The 20,000-nt window shown below is 44.0% G+C and overlaps 1 protein-coding gene across 1 annotated transcript in view; it reads left to right on the top strand.

The window, feature by feature from the left end:
- LOC143124471 (phosphofurin acidic cluster sorting protein 2) overlaps positions 1-20,000 on the top strand; it is a 68,136-nt gene that overhangs the window by 31,390 nt on the left and 16,746 nt on the right. The window contains exons 3-11 of the mRNA XM_076286034.1: positions 5,198-5,287; positions 5,584-5,709; positions 9,696-9,858; positions 11,590-11,681; positions 11,819-11,899; positions 12,588-12,647; positions 16,249-16,394; positions 16,837-16,930; positions 19,469-19,552. Coding sequence (XP_076142149.1) covers positions 5,198-5,287; positions 5,584-5,709; positions 9,696-9,858; positions 11,590-11,681; positions 11,819-11,899; positions 12,588-12,647; positions 16,249-16,394; positions 16,837-16,930; positions 19,469-19,552 — 936 coding nt within the window. The remainder of the gene's footprint in view (positions 1-5,197; positions 5,288-5,583; positions 5,710-9,695; positions 9,859-11,589; positions 11,682-11,818; positions 11,900-12,587; positions 12,648-16,248; positions 16,395-16,836; positions 16,931-19,468; positions 19,553-20,000) is intronic.

The following is a 20,000-nucleotide window of genomic DNA, read 5'->3' as shown; positions in this document are numbered from 1 at the left end:
AATCACCTGCTCTCACGTTCATGATAAAGACACTACTCGGCAGAACATCCTGTTCTGAGTGAGTCCCCGCGTAGAGCTTTACACTATTAAGCACTGCCTGCATGGTCCTTTCCCTGCTTGGCTTTGCTTTGCCTAAGAGCTTAAATAATAATAAAATTTAAAAATCCTTCCCGTCCCCGCATGAGTTATGACTCTTGGACATTGGCTGTCACATTGCACCATTATGACATCATAATGACGTCTAGGTTTGTAAACCTGACTCGACTGGAGAGCGAGAGCCCTGCGGGCGTGTACAGCTCCATGCTCTGGGCCCAGAATGTAGGCTACGCTTGCAGTCGTAAAAAGTCATGTGTGCCGTTCGAGACCAGATGGTGTCCAGTTTGAGCTGTCTCCCCGCATTGTTTCAGTGCAGTGCAGTTAGCATTAAATTATACATGTCTGATTAAATATTGATTAAACATTGAAAGCTATGCTGGATAAGGTGGTCACATGCTGTGGTATTTGCAGTGCTGAATTGTTCATACCCGTTAGCTCATAAATAGAGATCATATCGAGTTAGAAGTTGTGCTTTGTTATTATTCCAAAATAACCCCTCCTACAGTATCAATTCAAGGCCTCTGCTTTGATTGCTCATCCCTCATTATAGTGCTGTGGGATTGCTGAAAGTTGCAATCCATGGATACTAAAGTAATTGCCATCATCTATTTTTGCACATAGACTTGTTCTGACTCGCCAGTACAATTAATGTTATTTATATGCCAGCAGTTGTTAGTAAGAGCTGGTTTGTGTCTTGTCAGTGTCAGAGTCCTCAGGTCCAGCCTGGTAACAAGGCAAGACTGCTCCCCAGAGAGGGACATTAAAAGAGATGGATCCCTGCTGTCCTAGGCTGATCTGGCAGCTTAAACTATGCTTAAACCATTTGGCAGCCGAAAACCAGCCTTGCCCGATGTCACTCTCACTTTGACTCTCTGTCTCACATATTTGTAAAGGCATGTTTGTGTATGCATGTACACATATAGATAATCTAATTCAAATATCTTTAGATAGTATTACACACAGTTCTTCACAGAGATTTGCATGGTGACATGAAGTGAAGTGAACAGTACGATTACTGTAAATGTTATTGAATGTTTGGTTACACTTTACTTGAAGGTATCGACATAAGAGTGACATGACACTGTCATGAACGCGTCATAAACAAGTCATAAACGTTTATGACAACGATTCTGTTATTAAGTGACATTTGGTTTTTGTCATAACAAGTTAGGGTTATGATTAGGGTTAGGTTTAGGGTTAGGATTAGAGTTAGGGTTAGGGTTAGGGTTAGAGGTTAGGATAAGGGTTAGGGTTCATGTTTCATGACAGTGTCATGTCACTCTTATGTCGATACTGTCAAGTAAAGTGTTACCGAATGTTCTTCATTAATGTGTCTGGGTATCTCTAGTTAGACCATGGTTGATTTTAAACATGCAGGTCTCCTTCGTGGTTTACCCTCTGGGCAATCATTCACATGGGCATATATATTGTAGCTCCTAAATAGATTAGATTACCTATGTATAGGTCAGATTGACAAATAGTTCTTTTGTTGTTTGTTGCTGTAAAGCATGCATGTTCATGCTGAATCACATATGGGCTGAACAGTGGTGGACATTACTTGAGTACATTTACTCAATTACTTAAGTCGCTTTTTCATGTATCTGTACTTTACTTGAGTATTTCAATTTTGTTAAACTTTTTACTTTTACTCCAGTACATTTCAAGGCCAAATGTTTACTCCACTACATTTTGTGACAGCTGAAGTACAGCTGAAGTTCCTTTTGGAAAAAAGACTGTCCAAATACATGTGTACTTACATGTATATTTTCTAGGCTTTAAATAATGGTGTTGCCTAACCTATGTTATTGTTATATCCACTATTTACTGTACCTGGTTGACCCCTTTTCACAATATTTATGTTACCATAACTAGCCTCTTGACGCCATCGAGCAAATGATAGACAGTGATAGACAATCTGACACTATCAAACACAAAAGGGAACATCTTGATTTGGTCCGAAAGTGTAAAGCATTCAACAGAGAAAAATGTGTTTACTTTGAAGTATCTAAGATATCACATTAGTTTGTTTTTAGTTCTTTCTACATACAACAATTATTAGCTGGTTTTGTCCTTGAATGGAGGAGAAAGGCTCAATGAATGACTATGTCTGTGCCGAATCATTTCAACTTTCACTCAAGTACAGGATTTGTGTACTTTGTCCACCACTGGGGCTGAATACTGTATATAAATGAATATATTACCGTATTACTGTAATCATTACAACATGTTATTAGTGTAACATTAATCAAGGTGTCGGTTTCCTGGGAAGGCACCCTGTCTTCTCCCACAGGCACGATTTGTCCGCCCTGTCTGGCTCTCAGGCAGCTGTGAGAGTTTACACTGAAGGGTCTTATGTGGAGGCTAATCAGATGCCTCAGCTCCTCTGTCAGTCACAGAGCAACAGAAACCCTGTTTGTCCCACACAGGGACATGTACAGTACTTTCTGTAAACTCTGCCTCCGGCTCAGCTCAACTGCGTGTCTGACAGCGTAGTAGCACTTCATTTCTCGGTCGTGTGACCATTTGAAAGCACCAGATCCTGCGGATGCTCTTGGATGTGCAGACTGATGGTGGTTTTGCGCATCATTTCCCCCCCTAACCACTCGACCTCAGTGTGGATCCTCACTCAAAATGGCCCCATTCTTCCTAATTATGACCGCCGCACAGCGAAGCGGCGGTCATATAGGTTTAGTCAGATTTTTTTTTTTTTTTTTTTTTTTTCGCATGTCAAATTTCCGTCAAGGATTCCCGGGACACTGTAAGACCAGGGTACACGAAACTTGGTGGGCATGTAACCCCACATGGATAGCATGGAACCATCGTTTTTCGTTTTGATCTGTAGCCCCCCCGCTGGACTGGACCCCCCGAAAGGAGGGTAGGGCAGACACAGTTTTCTGTGAATATCTCGAGAACCGTAGGGTTTAAGAGGACCATTTTTTTTTTGTATGTTGATCTCAAGGGGCCATGTCAACCCATTCCATAACCACTCATTTTATGTATAGCGCCACCTAGTTAAACACAAAAAAGTAAAAAGGAGGTGTTGTAATCGCAGGTATCTGTGACCTAACATAGTCAAAACTGCACGAAATTGGAACTGTAGGATCATTATGACACCCTCTGAATGCACGCCAAGTTTCGTGGAATTCCGTTCATGGGGGGCCACACAATAAATTAATTTATGTTACTATACACCAACTGGCCTGTAGGTGGCCGGAGACAGTTTTCTGTGAATATCTCGAGAACCGTAGGGCCTAGGAGGTCCACCTTTTTTTTTTGTATGTTGGTCTTAAGGGGGCATGTCAACCTATCCCATTACCACTTATTTCATGTATAGCGCCACCTAGTTAAAAATTAAAAAGCAAAACATTAGGTGTTTTCATCACAATATCTCTGGCTGACATGGTCAAAACTGCACGAAATTGAAAGTGTAGGATCATTATGACACCCTCCGAATGCATACCAAGTTTAGTGGACTTTCGTTCATTGGGGCCTTACAATAAAATAATTTATGTGTACATTTAGTGACCGTACACCAACAAGGATTCCCAGGACACTGAAAGACCGGGGTACACGAAACTTGGTGGGCATGTAACCCCACATGGATAGCATGGAACCATCGCTTTTCGTTTTGATCTGTAGCCCCCCCGCTGGACTGGACCCCCCTAAAGGAGGGTAGGGCAGACACAGTTTTCTGTGAATATCTTGAGAACCGTAGGGCCTAGGATGACCAATTTGTTGCGTATGTTTGCCTCCAGGGGTCATGTAAACCCATTCCATATGCACACATGTGCATAAACAGATACACACGCACACACAAACATTCACAGTAATCCTACGTATGACACATACTCACACAGTAGACATATGTACACATGCATGCACATGCACACACACAGGCACATAAACAGGCAAACACACAAGCACATGCACATGCACGCACACACACCCACCCACACACCCACACACACATAAACATAAACATGTACACGCACACATGCACACAATTCAAGAATTTCTCAGAATTATGAACAGGCAAGATGGGGGTGGGGTTGTATAAAATGTATATTACATGTGAAATCTATGAACTAATCATGTTTTGGTACTTGTTGTCTAGCAGATACCAGTGAGAATTGAGTGTGCATAATGCAATTCAGTGAGACAGTTAGAATCATATATGCCTTTCAGCGTGACTTATTTTTGTGGAAAACATGTGCTGGACTGGGCGGCAGTCATATTTTGTACCGCTCTGCGGTACATCTAGTTATTCTCTGACTAGTAGCCAGCCGTGCATCATGTGCTCTGTCACTGCTTAAGGCACAACCTTTACATCTCCTCACGTACACAAGTGAAACCAGGCCACATTAACGCCGATACAAAACATCCAAAACAACCAAACACCGCTCCGGGGGCAAGTGCCAGCTCTTTCAGACAGGATGCGCTAGCGAGCTGCTGCTCTTGCGAGCAGCCAGACGCCTCTAATAAGGTTAGCAGAGGGGAATCAGCTGTCTAGTCTTAATTCGGTAATGAGAGTTCAACTGGGGACACGGCCATGGTCAAATGGCAGCCCTGGTACCAGCTGGATAGGGTCCTGTGATCAAGAGCCTTCCGAATAGACTCTGGACCTTTACAGAAACTTCTCTTCCAGCTAAATGTTGCTGAACAAGTTGCTTTTTGGGGGCAGAATCATTTGCCCTGGGGTGTTGGGGTCAGATCAGTGTTAATCAGCTATATGTGACAATTAATTGACCATATCTTCTAGGCTATTAGACTGCTGGGAGCAGGGATGTTTTCTTGAGAAAAGCTTGCACAACAGGATATAAAGGGTAGCCTGAAAAAGACTGAAAAGATTAATAGACCTTGTTGTGTAAGCTTTGATTAATTTACCACAGAAGGCCATGAGAAATATATTTTTGGAGGATGTTAGTTGAAAGAAATGCATCTGATATAAATACACCATATTGAATTCTTTGTGTGTAACTTTCCTATCTAATCTGACTATTTGTTTATTTCTGTAGTCTTTGCACCGTATCCATGTCATTATGGGATCTGATGTGAAGTAAAGACTGTAATTGTATTGTAATTGTGTTCTTCTGCCTTTTAGGGCTCCAAGCGTGTCCTGAGGTCAAATGAGTATGTCCTCCCCCCCAGTGGCCTCATGGAGACGGACCTGGAGCTCACCTTCTCCCTACAGGTAAGAGGCTGCGTGCGAAACCCAGGGAGCAGAGTACTAGAGAATGTGTTCACCCATCTTTCTCCAATTCTCCAATTCTCTCCATCCTTTTACTTCTTTCTCTCTCTTTCTTCCTCCCTAATTGTTTCCCTCTGTTTTCTACTTTGCTCTCTCTAATCTCAGCCATTACTTGGCCCTATAATCACTGTCCTTTCCTCCCGTAAAATTAAGCCCAGTAGCGGGTGCAGTTGAATGGTTGAACTAAACACCTGGTAATGGCCTGTTGTTTGCTAATGAAGATTATCTGTTCTCGGCAGTACCCCCATTTCCTGAAGAGGGACGCCAACCGGCTTCAGATCATGCTGCAGAGACGGAAGCGCTACAAAAACCGCACCATCCTGGGCTATAAGACACTTGCGGTGGGGGTCATCAACATGGCCGAGGTGAGATATGCGGCAACCAGGGTAGGAATTTCATGGCGGCCACGACGGCCATGGCCGTCGTAGCCCCTTGCGTTGGCCGTGAGGCCCCTTTTAAAATCAGAGGTTTACAGGCCACGGTGGCCTTGGTGCCCCCTTCTTTCACTATTCTGCTTTGCGTCCTACTAATAGCGATTTTTATTTAGCCTGTGGCCTGTCAAAATAATCTTAGCATTCACAGCGCAAATTAATTTAGTATTTTACGCAGTGGAGAAAGTGACAGCGCAAGAAAGAAAGTGCGTCCAAATTCACCCATAGCCTATGCATCACACAGACATCACCAGTATCACATGAAAGAGCTTTTTCTCAGCTTTTAAACGATGTTACCCGATAATTGCTGTGTTGAACGGTTCGCCAGAAAAGTAAATATAATTCAATTTAATCATACATTCTACTGAAGGTTATGCGTCCATGATCTCCCTACCTATTCATCTCTGTGGAATACTTCACGAACCCTTCTTTTAACACATGACAAACCATAGCAAACAGCAGACCTTACCGAACACAAAGGTGTAAAGCAGTCCCCTGTACAGTTAGCCGTTCCAGAGTAATCCAGTTTTGAATTTGCAGTAAATTTCGACATGCATGGATGTCTCAAAATTTGTGCTTTAAGTTTTACAATGTGTTTAAATTGTTCCACATTATTTCATAACGGGCCAAATACAAAATAAATGTTACAAATATCGCGTAGATATTAGTAAATCAGAGGACAGCTGACTAAGAATTGTGAAAGTAGTGATCACAAAATGCTAAGCATGCATCTAGGCTATTTGAGTTTCTTAAAGCTGAGCTGTGCTTTTCTGTTCAATACATGATTTCATAGCAGGCCAAATATAAAATAAATGTTATATATTGCCTAGATATCTGTAATTATTAGATGATCAGATGATTTACAGTTCTATGTAATATGCCATGTTTCATGTTTTTGTAATGTTTCATAGGCAGTGATGCAGGTCTACTGCAGTGAATGGGCTAAATACAACTTTGATCATTTTTATAGCCTACTGTATAGTTAACTTTGGCCTTGGTGCCCTGACATGTGGCCTTTGTGCCCCCCACCAAATATACCCAACTGAAGGCCAAGTGGCCTTGCCCCCAGAATGGTGAAATTCCAAGCCTGGCGGCAACGCTACCTCAGTAAATATGTACAGTAAATGCTGCTGGGAAACTGTGGTAACTGCTGTGACTTCCTCATTCTGTAATATCATTAATAATCATTCTGTAATAATCATTCTGGTGTTGGTTAGTGAGGTCCCCCTTTCCATGTGAAGCACTTTGAGTGTTGAGAAAAGCGCAATATAAATGTAACGTGTTGTTGTTGTTGTTGCTGGGAACTGTGGTAACTTCTGTGATGTCCTCATTCTGTAATACATTATTCATTCCACATTAATCAGACTACCCTGAGACAGGTGTTGTCTGGGCTGTAAGAGACAGTAAAATGTTAAAGATTTACAAAGGATGTTTGGTATTATTTATAACTAGTGTATCTGAGAATCAGAGTGTGCTGAGGCTTCTTAAAATGATGGGTTTAGGGGATTGTATTAATGATAATCTCAAAGTGCACTGCAGTGTATGATTTTTGACCATCTGGACTTTATTTCATATGTAACTGTTCAGAAATTTTCTTTTAAATTCAATTTTATTTTTAAATCAAAGTGCTTTTATATAATATGTATACATGTATTATACCTGGTCTGTGTGTGTGTGTGTGTGTGTGTGTGTGTCTTTATGAAAGAAATGTATGTGTGCATATGCATGTGTGTGTGTGTGTGTGTGGGGAGGTGTTGCCATTGCACTTTCAGTACTAATCTCGTGTCAGTGGTATTCCTCCATTCTCTGTAACCACAGCAGAGTCTCCTGCACCCCCCCTCCCACCCCCCATGCCCAGAATAGTTCTTGATCACAATGCCAGTGAATCCCTCAGCGTAATCATGGTGTTATCATCACTAAACAAATCTCACCATCTTTCGATTCTTCTGGCCTGAAGAGTCCAGTGGAAACTATCAAAATTTCCCAACTATTAGCCACGGTTTATACATTGATTTTGCAACATTTCTTCAGCTATGAGGTTAATACACGACGTCAGTTAATATGGTACTAATATGTTTTAGTTTTTTTTTAACCGGCATAAAACACTGTCCTGCAGTGCGGCTAATACACATGAAATTACTGTACACTCCTGCTGGCAGACTATTGTCAGGTTCCTTGAGTTCTCTCAAAAGGGAAAGGAACCTAAACTCAAAAGCATCACCTATTGATTTTCATAGCCTACCAGTTTTAGAGGAATGGAGACACTGATCTTTAAATCCTATAGTGAAAGCATTGCCCATTTGTTATTGTGCCAGAGTGGCTGGCGTTTTTTAAAGCTGGAAGCAAGCTGTGAAACTGTAAGCTGTCTTTCTTATGAGGGAAAAGAATACCACACAGTGTTCTTCTGTGGTGAACTGTGCTAAAGCCTCGGGATGTTGTCCAAACCAAAGACCAACACTGTCTCTTCGAATAAGAAGGGTAAACATACAGCAAATGTGCTGTTTCTTGTTCGCCAAGATCTTTGTGTGTGTGTGTGTGTGTGTGTGTGTGTGTGTGTGTGTGTGTGTGTGTGTGTTTATATTTATATTCAGAAAGGATTTTCTTTAAAAAAATAAAAAGCGGCGGTTCAATAGACATGTTTTTGTTTAAAATAGGACTTTGTCAATAACCGCACATTGCACAAACATGGTCAGTGATCAATGTACCCTTGCTAGTGCAGAGATGTACAGTCCCTGGATTAAATTATGCTCAGTTAGTCTCTTAAATTCAAAGTGTACTACAATCCGGAGGCGACGAGCAAATGAGAGAGAAAGAGAGAGAGAAAGAGACAGAGAGAGAGAGGGATTGGAGCTATACACCTGACAGTATTTAGGTCAGGGAGTTTGCAGGCAGGGGGCTTGGGCTATGATTGAAGGCTTGTGGAATTCAGGCCCAACTACTGTAAGAAATGAAGGATTCACTCTAAACCTGGAGGTGTAGCTGACATTAAGTTAGTTTGACAGCTCCAGTGTCACAACATGCTTTCTTTTTTTCCTTTTGTTTCAAGAGGAAAGAAAGTTAAATTCAATTTCTGGATCAACGTCACATGGCTTTTATAGGCAATATTGTACCTTTTATGATGAAAAAATGCAGAGGGAGCGAAGCTTCTCTAAAGCAAGAATGAATGAGCATAGGCATTCTGCTTAACTCCATAGTTTTATTCCCTTTTTAAACATTGATTTCAAGGGATGGATAGCATAATGAATCACATCATTGATTGTAAGGAACAATTGTGTGATTTAGTTTTATTTGCTCTAAAATAGACTAAAACAGTGAGGTACTTACATTTTATAGGATTGCCAACATCACAGTTTCATTTATGCAGGCCTGCTATATAAGCAACTTTTACAATCTTTTAAAGTTAATTGTGGAGAGCCTTTTACGGGCTGGTTAACAAATAAACAATTAGGGGATACAGAGGCTCCATTTATACAGGACTAATAATGAGCCATTTCCCCAGTAATTGTATCCCTTATAGAAATTACATTTATATGGAATAATTTTCATATATCAGTTACTGTATACCTGCTTCAATTATATTACATAAGTATTCGTCCCACGGTAAAAGATTGTGATCAAATGAAAGAATTGTCTGTTGCTAATGCATGTGATAGTACTTGATAGTACAAAAAGGGAATTGAGTGGATTATTAGCATGGTGTCAACGGAAGGACAGCATTTTTTTTTCTCAGACGATGACCCTTTGAGTCCCTTAGAGGACAGAAAGACACATTGTCTCCCTCCCCCAATTTGCCAAAGTGCTGTGTAGTCCTGACTGTGCATCATTTATCAACTACACAAGTGTCTGAGTGACTGTAAAACATATAGACACATCAGGACATTACCCATGACCACAGCCTCTCCCTCTCCTGCCACACTCAGGTGATGCAGCATCCTACGGAAGGAGGCCAGATCCTAGGTCTCCATAGCAACGTGAAGGAGGCTCCGGCCCGCGTGGCCGAGATCAGCGTGTTCTCTCTGTCCAGCCAGCCGATCGACCACGAGGATAGCAGCGGCCAGGCCGGGCCCAAAACCAAGACCTCAGGTGTGTCCCAGCGTCCTAGCACCCTTCCTTCTCCTGCTGGTCAGATTGGACACCCATCTGTTACAAGCCTGCTTAATCTTAGAGTGAAGGCTGTTTAATGGCCCTGTCTGTCCTACAGTCTGTCCTACAGTTAGTGTGATGTGTTTGCTGTAGTTGGAGATCAGAGGGTGTATTGCAGCACATGCAATATGTGATCCAAGAGAAATGTACTTTTCTCAGTGGCACTACTGTAATGGGTGTGAGTTTGAAACATTTGAAACATTACACATTACAGAAACATCATGTACATACTGACATATATCTGCTCATATATTTACATTCCTGTTAACACACAGATTTTGTGACCAGATTTGAGTCTCTCCCACCTCTTCTCTCCCATACAGTATGTTCTCTCTCTCTCTCTCTCTCTCTTGCTCTCTCGCTCTCTCTGTCTGTCTCCATCAACCATAGCGTCAGAGGACCTGCATGTGTTGATTTCATCCCACAGACATCAGGTCTGCAGGGACAGTACTGGAACACAGCCCCGCGTCTCTGCTTTCAGGACATCACGCCCGCAATCACCAACCCATGTTTCAGTCTCTCTGCAAAAACAGCCTGACGCAGTGGGCGTCCCATTCAGAGTGCTCACTGACTCTCCCCTTTTTAGAGTGATCGGATCACTTGTTTCGGTGGGAGGCAGATTATTTTGTCCAGTACAGTCTCAAGAGATTAAAGCGGAGAGTTTCGAGGATACTTGAGAATGTGTTGCGTACTTGAGGCGATCACTTCTCTGATGGACAAGCACAAGCATGGCTGAGTTCATTGCGGGGTCTGTGCGATTATCTGCGGGATTTGACGTCTGATGCAGATGCCCTACAGTACATGTGCATAAAATGATCCACTGTGAATGAGCTTTTCCATACTGTGCTGCACTTTTCCTAATGACATGGGGCCTCCTGGATTTGGAAGCTCTTGATTGTGTTGCTGGAGTCCAGGAGCAGGTTTTGCCTTTCTCTCAGCGTGTTAGCTGACCAGCTGATCGTTGGACTAGTGTCAGGGCACCTGTCACACTCTTTGCTTTTTTGCCGTCTCTGTCTTACTCTGACTTTTCCCCCTCTCTCTCTTTCTCTCTCTCTATCTCTCTCTCTATCCGTCTCTCTCTCTCTCTATCTAACTTTTTATCTCTCTCTCTCTCTCACCTTGTATCATTCACTCACATACTCAAACACAAACAAACGCGCACACACCCATAAAAACTTTAGTCGCGACCCAAGCACAAGGATCTACATACAGGCTATAAATGGAAGTGTCATAGGTCAGAGTGCTGTCCTTAAGTGACGGGCTGGGAAGAGTTAATGCGAGCAGCAGGGGCAGCAGGTATCAGGTGTCCGTCCTCGGTCACACAGTCTGGCTGTTGCATAACAGCAGGCCACAGGATGTGTTTAGTATCAACAGTGCTCAGTGGTCAAACATCAGGTGTGTGCTTAAAAGCAGTGACCTGATCTCTCTCTCTCTCTCTCTCTATCTCTCTCTCTCTCTCTCTGTGTGTGTGTGTGTGTGTGTGTGTGTGTGTGGGGGGGGGGTGGTGTGTGTGTGTGTCTGTGTGTGTGTGTGTGGGGGGGGGGGGGTGTCTGTGTGTGTGTGTTGTGTGTGTGTCGGGGGGGGGTGGTGTGTGTGTGTGTCTGTGTGGTGTGTGTGTGTGTGTGTGTGTGTGTGTGTGCACGCGCGTGTGTGTGTATGTATCTATAACAGATCGCTCTCCTGATATGGATAACTATTCCGAGGAGGATGATGACAGCTATTCCTCAGAACAGGAGGCCAGTGACGATGCGGTGCATGGACAGGTAATCTTCATTAAAACTTTTACATGCAGTGCCACTGTAGGATACCCAGTGGTTCATTAAGACACAGACTGGTCGACAATTAAGTTGTAATACCATACAGAGCAAAAATATGATGCATGACTTTCCAAAACTTGTAGGACATATACGATGAGGATGATGAGGTACGGAAGCCGAAGAAGTCACGGAGGAAAATGATCAGAACAACCTCGATGACAAGGGTGAGCTCACATAATCAGCTGGCCACTAAATTTCAACCCTAGTAAGAATTTAGGTTCATATTTGCATACCAGAACAGACAGTATCAATACAATCTGTTTTGCCAAGATTTTATTATTATAGCCTACTATTCTTTCAAGACTTTGAACAGCTGACTTAATGCACTGCCTCGTCCATTCGAGGGCCTATTCAGCCTGTTTTCCACCTTAAAGTTAAAAATAGACGCCTCTCTAGGAGACAGAAAAAAAGATGCCCTTTAATGGGGGACTGAGGCAGACTTTGAAATCAATTAACAGCAGAGGAAAGGTAAGCTCAGAGTGTGGGTTGGCGTCTCCATGGGGAGAAGTCAGCTGGCATTCTCTGAGCGTTAGCAGCACTTAGCGGAGCGCCCGGCGCTTGCAAGTGAGACCAAAAAGAAATGCTCTTTATATAGAGCCGCAGTGAATGACTAATCCGGGGAGCGCACAATTGCTGTGACAACGGTCACGGAGGAAGTGTGGTGAGGCGCTCGTAATGGCGGAGAAAGAGAGAGAGAGAGAGAGAGCGAGAGAGAGAGAGAAGCCGCCTTTGAAGCGCCCCCACCCCTCCCTTTCCCTCACGCAGCTATAATGTGTCACGGTAAATTAGCTCCCTCTGTTCAGCCTCTCAGTCAATTAACACTTGTGCTGGTTCCTCTCCCCTCTTCAACAGCAACCCAACTTCAAGCAGAAGTTTGTGGCCTTACTCAAGAGGTTCAAGGTGACTGACGAGGTGAGTCATGACTGCAAAGTCCCCAACTCCAAACCCACTGTCAGTAGTTTTCCCCCGCCTTCATGAAAGAGAGTGGTGACAAAGATAGGCCGTCCTCTCTACTCTGTCTCTATCTTTTCTCCTATTGGATGATTCTCAGGTAAGTATTTGTGTACATCATCATTGTGACCCTGTGGTCATTCAGGAAGTAAGATTATTTGTCACTAACCTCCATGTAGGAGGCCTTATAATCATTCAGAAAGACCTTAAAGAAAAAGATAAAGCAGGCAAGTCAAAGTAGTTGATAGGGATTGAAAACAAATGTTCACATTTGACACAAACACACAGACACACACACACACACACACACACACGCACACGCACGCACGCACACACACAAACACACACAGTATTCATCTACAGGCCCCTTTGGAAAACCCCTCTTGTCCTTAGTGTCCCCTACAGTACAACTAATAATGAATGCCATTAGCGTTAGCCCCTAGCAATAAATCCATTACCCTCTGTTTACTGTGTGCCTGCTAATTCCATTTCGGCCTGAGTTCATTAGCTCGCCTGTCCATCCACATGGTGGCTGCGCTTAACTCCTGTGGCTTTGGTCATGGCCCAGTAGGCGCAGGACCATAATTGTGCTGTGTTGCAGCAACATTAAGGGACCGGACTTCGCCCCATGTACGGGTTCTTGTTCAGGGATAGAAAGTTGACAAGCAGATGGGTGCTTAAGCTGAATGGGTTCAGCGCTCTGCTCTCTCTTTTTCTCAGTGGCAGTTAGCACTAGCCAGAGCTGCAAGTGGTGAAGTAATTAGTCAGGCTGAATTTATTTTTGTTTGAAACAGAGTAAAGATAGATAATGGTCATTGTTTTGTATGATCAGTGAATGTATTTTAGTGTCGAAATGCCTCTGCCTGTATGTTGTGTGTGTGTGTGTGTGTGTGTGTGTGTGTGTGTGTGTGTGTGTGTGTGTGTGTGTGTGTGTGTGTGTGTGTGTGTGTTTGTGTGTGTGATAGGGCGGGAGGGATCGACAGAAAGAGACAGAGAGAGAGAGAGAAAGAGAGAGAGAGAGAGAGAAATTGCATGCAGTTGGGTTTGAATTTTACACTTTAGGGGTCAGATCTGCCCATGGCACAATTCTCCTTGGCAGATTTCTGTCAATTTCTCCAATCCCCTTGTTAACACATTTTAATCTTTTCAATGGAGAGTGCAGGGCAGTCTATTGACAGATGTAAATACGTCCACCCCCACGGAGAGCATGAGAGAGAGAGAGAGAGAGAGAGAGAGAGAGAGAGAGAGCCTGCTGTGCACTCTGCCAAGTCTGGGTCTTAATGGTCCGATTGGTAAGCTGCCGATTTCGCTGCCAGCGGACAGTTGAAGCTCAGGCTGCCTGGAAATAGTATCCTCCATGCTTCAGGTCCACTCGCCAATACTACGGCAAAGCAGGATCAGAGACGGCAGCTTATACAGGGCTCGTACCTCTCATGGCCCTGTTTGTTTTCATAACCTTTCACATTTATCCTCGTACATTTACTCGCTTTTGACCACATATGTTTTTTGCCATTGGGTGGCATTTTAAGACATTGCACAGCTACAAGAATGAAGGATGTGTGTGTGTGTGTGTGTGTGTGTGTGTGTGTGTGTGTGTTTTGTGCATATGCTTGATTTTTATCAAAACCATAATGGTGTATGATTCAGCTGCCTTTACAATTGCACTGGATCAGTGTGGACCTACAGCTGCAATGCAATTGTGAAGGAGTATGCGTGTGCCACGGGTTGTGAGTGTGTAAAGGAATCCAGGTCTTTTCAGTATGTACTAATGCAATGTCTTTTTTTTAATTTGTAGTGTAGTTTATCAAACCATGTCCATTCCTGTAAAAATCCCATTGGCCAATGATATGTTGGCAGCTTCTTTAATTAAGCTGAGCTGAGCCATATCCAGTTTAAGTGACATCACGCTCTCCTCTGCTGAACTGCCCGTAGTAGACTATGAATGCTCTTCAAGAGTGACACTACCTTTAATCCAGGGATGCTGGAATTGTCCCTCATTGTCCCTCACATAAGTGCCAGGGTATGCTTAGTGTGTGCAGAGTGGAAGTTTGAGCGCATTGTTTTTTTATCTTGTTTCGAATGAACACTACGCCCCAGTGTCAGTCCACATGTTGTTGAGGTCAGAAACACCTTTTATCATATCTCCTATTCCACCTCCGGACGACTCCATACTCAACCTGCACTCACCTGAGCTACCTTTTACAGGTGTGGAGTTAGAACTGTGTGTAGGGGGAGGGGAGAGCAAGAAGAGAGGAACAAAAGCGGCAAGATGGTTGTTTTGACTCTATATTTCGCATTTCTCATCCATACACTGTCCAGACTGACACTGCGCTCACTTGTGCCCATCACAAAACACCTGCTAAGTGGGAAGTCGGTCAGACAAATGGTTTGAGAGATATGCGTAGAACACACAGACATACAGACAGTGCAGTCCACTGTGCACTTGTTAGCTTCTCTGTCAATGTATTTGAATGCACAGTATGCGTGTGTGTGAGTGACACACATAACATGTTTAGGAGGGAGAGCTTGGAAGCATGCTTGTGTAAGATATGGCACGTATGGATGCCCATATATATATATCGCAGAATGTAGGTCAGAGCAGTGACAGTAATGAGTATACTGTATGTTGAATCCCTGTGTCTGTGACAAATTAGAATGGCAGAATTAACCCTTAAAGGTGTAGGTTTTTGAACGTTCTAAGTTCCGCAACAATTGAAGGTTCTAAAATTTATGTTGAATTCAATGAACCCAGATATTCTTTAGAACGTTCATTTCTCAACATTCCCGTCACACTGGTGTGACGGTACTCCTTTAAGGGTTAAAGTTGTGCCTTGGGGTACATTTATAATTGCACGGTATTAGTTATTTATTTAGTTATTTGCTCATTTCTGTCACCACTCTCTTGCTTGTTCAATGTGCTTCTGACAACATTGCAGGATTGAGTTGAAATGAAAACTGCAGTGAATTTTTAATTCCCATCATTCTCATTAGTTAATAAAGGCTTTTCTGTTTGCTACATGTCTCAGTAGTGAGGGATTACCAGTATCCAGATCAGTGCCCCTAACTTAACTTAACTTTTGATATGATCGCTATTGATTGTGTTTAGTTGGAAAGAGGAGGCAGGTGGAGAAGACGAGTTGAAGTTTGTTTGTCACAATTGTTCATAGAGTAATTATTCCGTTTGTTCTAATTACCTCTTTTATCTCTGTGTTGGAAGCTGTTTGGATAATTATGTTTGTGTCAATCTTAGAGACACTGCCATAATGTCATTCTCCATGAGCAAACTAGGCTAGGGCACAGCGTGGGCTTCCTGTCTGTTGTTTACCTTTATATATAGATTGTGCGGTGGTAGCATCGTGGTCAAAGAGTTGGGCTAGAATACAGAAGCCTGAAAAATTGTGGGTTCAATTCCTGACTTCCACCATTGTGCCCCTGAGCAAGGCACTTGCTCCGGGGACAATGGCCCTTGTAATATACTGTAATTGTCTTCGGGTAAAAGTGTCTGCTAAATGTAAATGTAGATCATTCTTTACAGTCTTCTGACAACTGTATTCATGGACAGGTTCTGGACTCCGACCCGGTGGACCAGACCCAGGAGGTGGAGGAGGATCTGGACCTGCTGTACGACAGCCTGGACAACCAGAGCGACAGTGGCCCCGAGATGGAGGACAACGAGAGCGTCATGAGCACACCCAAACCCAAACTCAAGTAAGACGCTCCGCACCGCATCACAACTCCTCAGTCAAAATCTCAACAGCTTTGTTATTAGTCTAAATTAGCACAGGTTTGTCATCAATGCATCTTTGTGCTGATCAGGTCCCTCCAGGTCTGGTCCAGTCTATATCTGACCTTACTGACTGGTCCATTTTAATCACCCAGTGCCTGCTACAATGCCTCTCTTACTAAATTACCTCGAAAGAGGCAATCAAGCACTCTGAACCTTGAATTGTGTTCCTTATATACTGTATGCACTGGTGGGTTTAGGCTAAATATTGAATAAAACAGCATCACTGAAACAACCACAGTTTTTGTTTTTTGTCATACCTGCTCAAAGCACACACAGACACACATTGAAATGAGACATAACATCGGTAGACATCTGTGCACGACGCAACCTCTCCCTCTGACTCCGCTCTCCTTCGTCCTTCAGGCCGTTTTTTGAGGGCATGTCCCACTCCAGCTCCCAGACGGAGATCGGCAGCCTGCACAGCCAGAGGAGTCAGCCTCGCGACCGCAGCTGCGCAGTGAGTTTAACCCCCACCCCCCCCCCCCTCACCTCGCCTTTAAAGCACAGTCAAGTCAAGTCAAGTCAAGTCGGCTTTTATTGTCAATTTCTTTACATGCACTGGTCATACAAAGAATTTGAAATTTCGTTTCTTACTTTCCCATGCAGACATAGACATACTTTAAATACAGACATAGACATACTTTAGACATAGACATAGCCATAGACAATAAACATTAAATTAAATTAAAGTCCTTACTTCACCCACATTCACTCACCTTAAGGCCATGGACAACAGACACACTGGACTAAATGGATACTTTTAGCACTTGGCCCGTGCAGGCGTGTGCCGGGGATACACATTTTTACTGCGGGTCACTCCACCTCCACTCACGTCTGGTCACTCTTCTCAGTTTTCAGGCGATTTAACAACACGGGAAAGGGTCTGAGCGAGAGACAGAAATATTTCTGGAGCTTCTAGAGTTTCTGGAACTTACTGAGTGTGCAGAAGCCTCAGCCAAGTGTGTGTCAACAAAATGAATAGTGAATTTGAATAAATTACAGATGTGCTCGGAATAGCGCTTAAAAGCCTGCGGAGGATGGCCAGGAGCCCTGTCCACTCTGTTCTTGTAGTGGTCACTCCTCACCTTCGGGCAACAACACCTACTCTTCCTCTTCCTCTTCCTCCTCCTCTCTTCGCGCCTCGTCGCCTGGCACTGGCCCAAGGGGATGCTGTCACCTCGCAACTTACTTCATCTCCGTTCAGCCTCTTCGGCTCTAAAGAAATACACGCCGTCACCCCGTAATTGACTTATGCCAACACTTACGGTGAGTTACGCCCTCAGACTCACAGACTGAGTTCATTAATCTTACCTCACCTGATCCAGTGCTAGGGGAGAGTGAGTGAGTAAATGCACAGCCATATTGGCCTTCCATTCACTCTGTGGGTCACTTACGATAAAGTGACTGTGGGTCACTTACGATAAAGTGACTGTGGGTCACTTACGATAATCCTCTCTCACTCACCCAGTGGTGGAGACACACACACAGTGTAAAGCTATACCCATGCTATTGGCATGTATGCACAGGCATAGCCACATACTGTATTTTATTAACATTGAATCATTGAATAATCATGTACCAATGTCACAAGCACCACATTTACCCAAACATTGCAGTGGTGGTGATAGCTGCCACTGTTGTGTCTCAATGATAGGGAAAGCTCTCAAGCAGCCAAAGCTATGTTAGGAAAGACTCATAATGGACATCATCTAGCTTTTTATCAGAGGACTTACTGTAATGCTCTGTATCAGTGGAGTTAATGCTCCCAGCCATACTATTCCTATCTGGTGTGGGCAATAGTGTGTATCTGTCTGTGTGGGTGTGGGTGTGAGCATATGTGTTTGTTTGGGAGAGGTGATAGGGGGTGCAGGGAGGGTCACAGAGGTGGCGTCTCACCTTCCCCCCCAGGGCCGCCCCAAACCGTCGGATATTTTTAGGGCTTGACATGAGATGCCCACCCCACCCCAGCCCTCTCCAACCCGCTTGTCCGTTCAGCCCGTGCTAATGCCAGACACTCTCAGAATCCCTGGAGCGTCATTCATGGACATCTGAGAGAGGGTGTGCGTGCACAGGCACGTCAGCCATCAACACCCCCGACAGGCAGTTCAGACACACTCGGCCAATCTGCTGGGGATCAAAACATACTGCTTCCTCAGGACTCAAGGACAAGAGCTGAGGTCACAGATACATCAAGGATCAAGTGGCAAATTTGATGTTTTGACACAAATGCCGAAAGCAGCTGTTGATTAACTGAGGCCATAACATATATGTTTGTTTGTTTGTGTGTGTGTGTGTGTGTGTGTGTGTGTGTGTGTGTGTGTGTGTGTGTGTGTGTGTGTGTGTGTGTGTTTGTGTGAAGTACATGAAAGTGGATCCGAAACCAGAAAGTGGGTCTGTTTGTCATTTCCCTGAAGTCTGAAAGAATGTTTATGGGTAATAAAGCGAAGTGGGTTGTGAACTCCACGGTGCATGGCTGTATCCTGTGTTTGTGCGCGCCTGTCCCCTTAGCTCAAGGGAGAGGGAGACTGGGAGAAAGGGAGGGAGAGAGAGAGAGTGGAAGAGGGAGGGAGAGAGAGGAGAGAGAGAGAGTGGAGAGAGGGAGTGTTGAGTTAAAACACGTCTTCAGAGAAGTGTGAGAGCATCAAAGCCAGGCAGTCTGTGCTTCGCCCCGGCCTACCGATATTTATATCCTTGCCTCCCCCTGTGAAGTCTTTGTGAAGTTGCAAAAACAGAAAACACACAGCACCCCAATACACACACACACACACACACACACACACCGCTTGTGAAACAACGACCTGGCTTGGCAAGGTTTCACCATGGACCGCGGGTGGCACGAACCTGCATTTTAAACATGTGTAGTGGTTTGTTTTGCACTCCTTAGAGGATGTTTTTCCACCAGCTGGTGAGAAGAGGTAGGAGGACTGCTAACTAACATCGCCCCCTTCAGGCTGACTGTGTCAATGCTCTTGGTGCTTTTCTTGTATTGTTCCAGAGTGCTGACTTGTTATCGGTGGCGAAGTGTAAGCCTTCAGGGACTTGGCACCAGGAGGACATCAACATGGATTCTCCAACAGGGGTAGGTTGTGCTTTCTTTCATTTTAATGCATACAACAAAAATTCCAAAATTCTGTCTTTTATTGTTTTGGCTTTAATAGGTTTGTTAATGTATCTTTAAAGTTTAGCGTGAGTGGTAGAATGAAGACAGAGAGAGACAGAGAGCGTGGTGGGAAACAGGAGACAGGAATGTCACACAGTCAGAACAGGTAGAATCAGTGTTCTTCCTCTGAGTGATTCAGCGTCTGTTCTGGCAGTAATATCTGAGCTCTCTGCTCTAGCCATCTGTTCTCTGGCTTGCGTATCTCTCTGTTACCCGCAGACACCACACACACGCACACACACGCACACACACACACACACACGCCGTCTTGCTTGCACTCAGCTTCCCTGATGTGCAGACATGCCGGGTCTCCCCATGAACCATCTACATTATTCAGACGAACAGGAAATAGGCCGTGCTGCTTTCT

Source organism: Alosa pseudoharengus, unplaced genomic scaffold (assembly GCF_046254945.1).
Source record: "Alosa pseudoharengus isolate Yale_2024_CS ecotype anadromous, Long Island Sound unplaced genomic scaffold, YU_APseudo_1.1 YU_APseudo_1.1_scf_15, whole genome shotgun sequence".
In the NCBI taxonomy this organism is placed as follows: Eukaryota; Metazoa; Chordata; class Actinopteri; order Clupeiformes; family Clupeidae; genus Alosa; species Alosa pseudoharengus.
The sequence above is the reverse complement of the archived record's forward strand: the minus strand, read 5'-3'. Positions and strand labels throughout refer to the sequence as shown.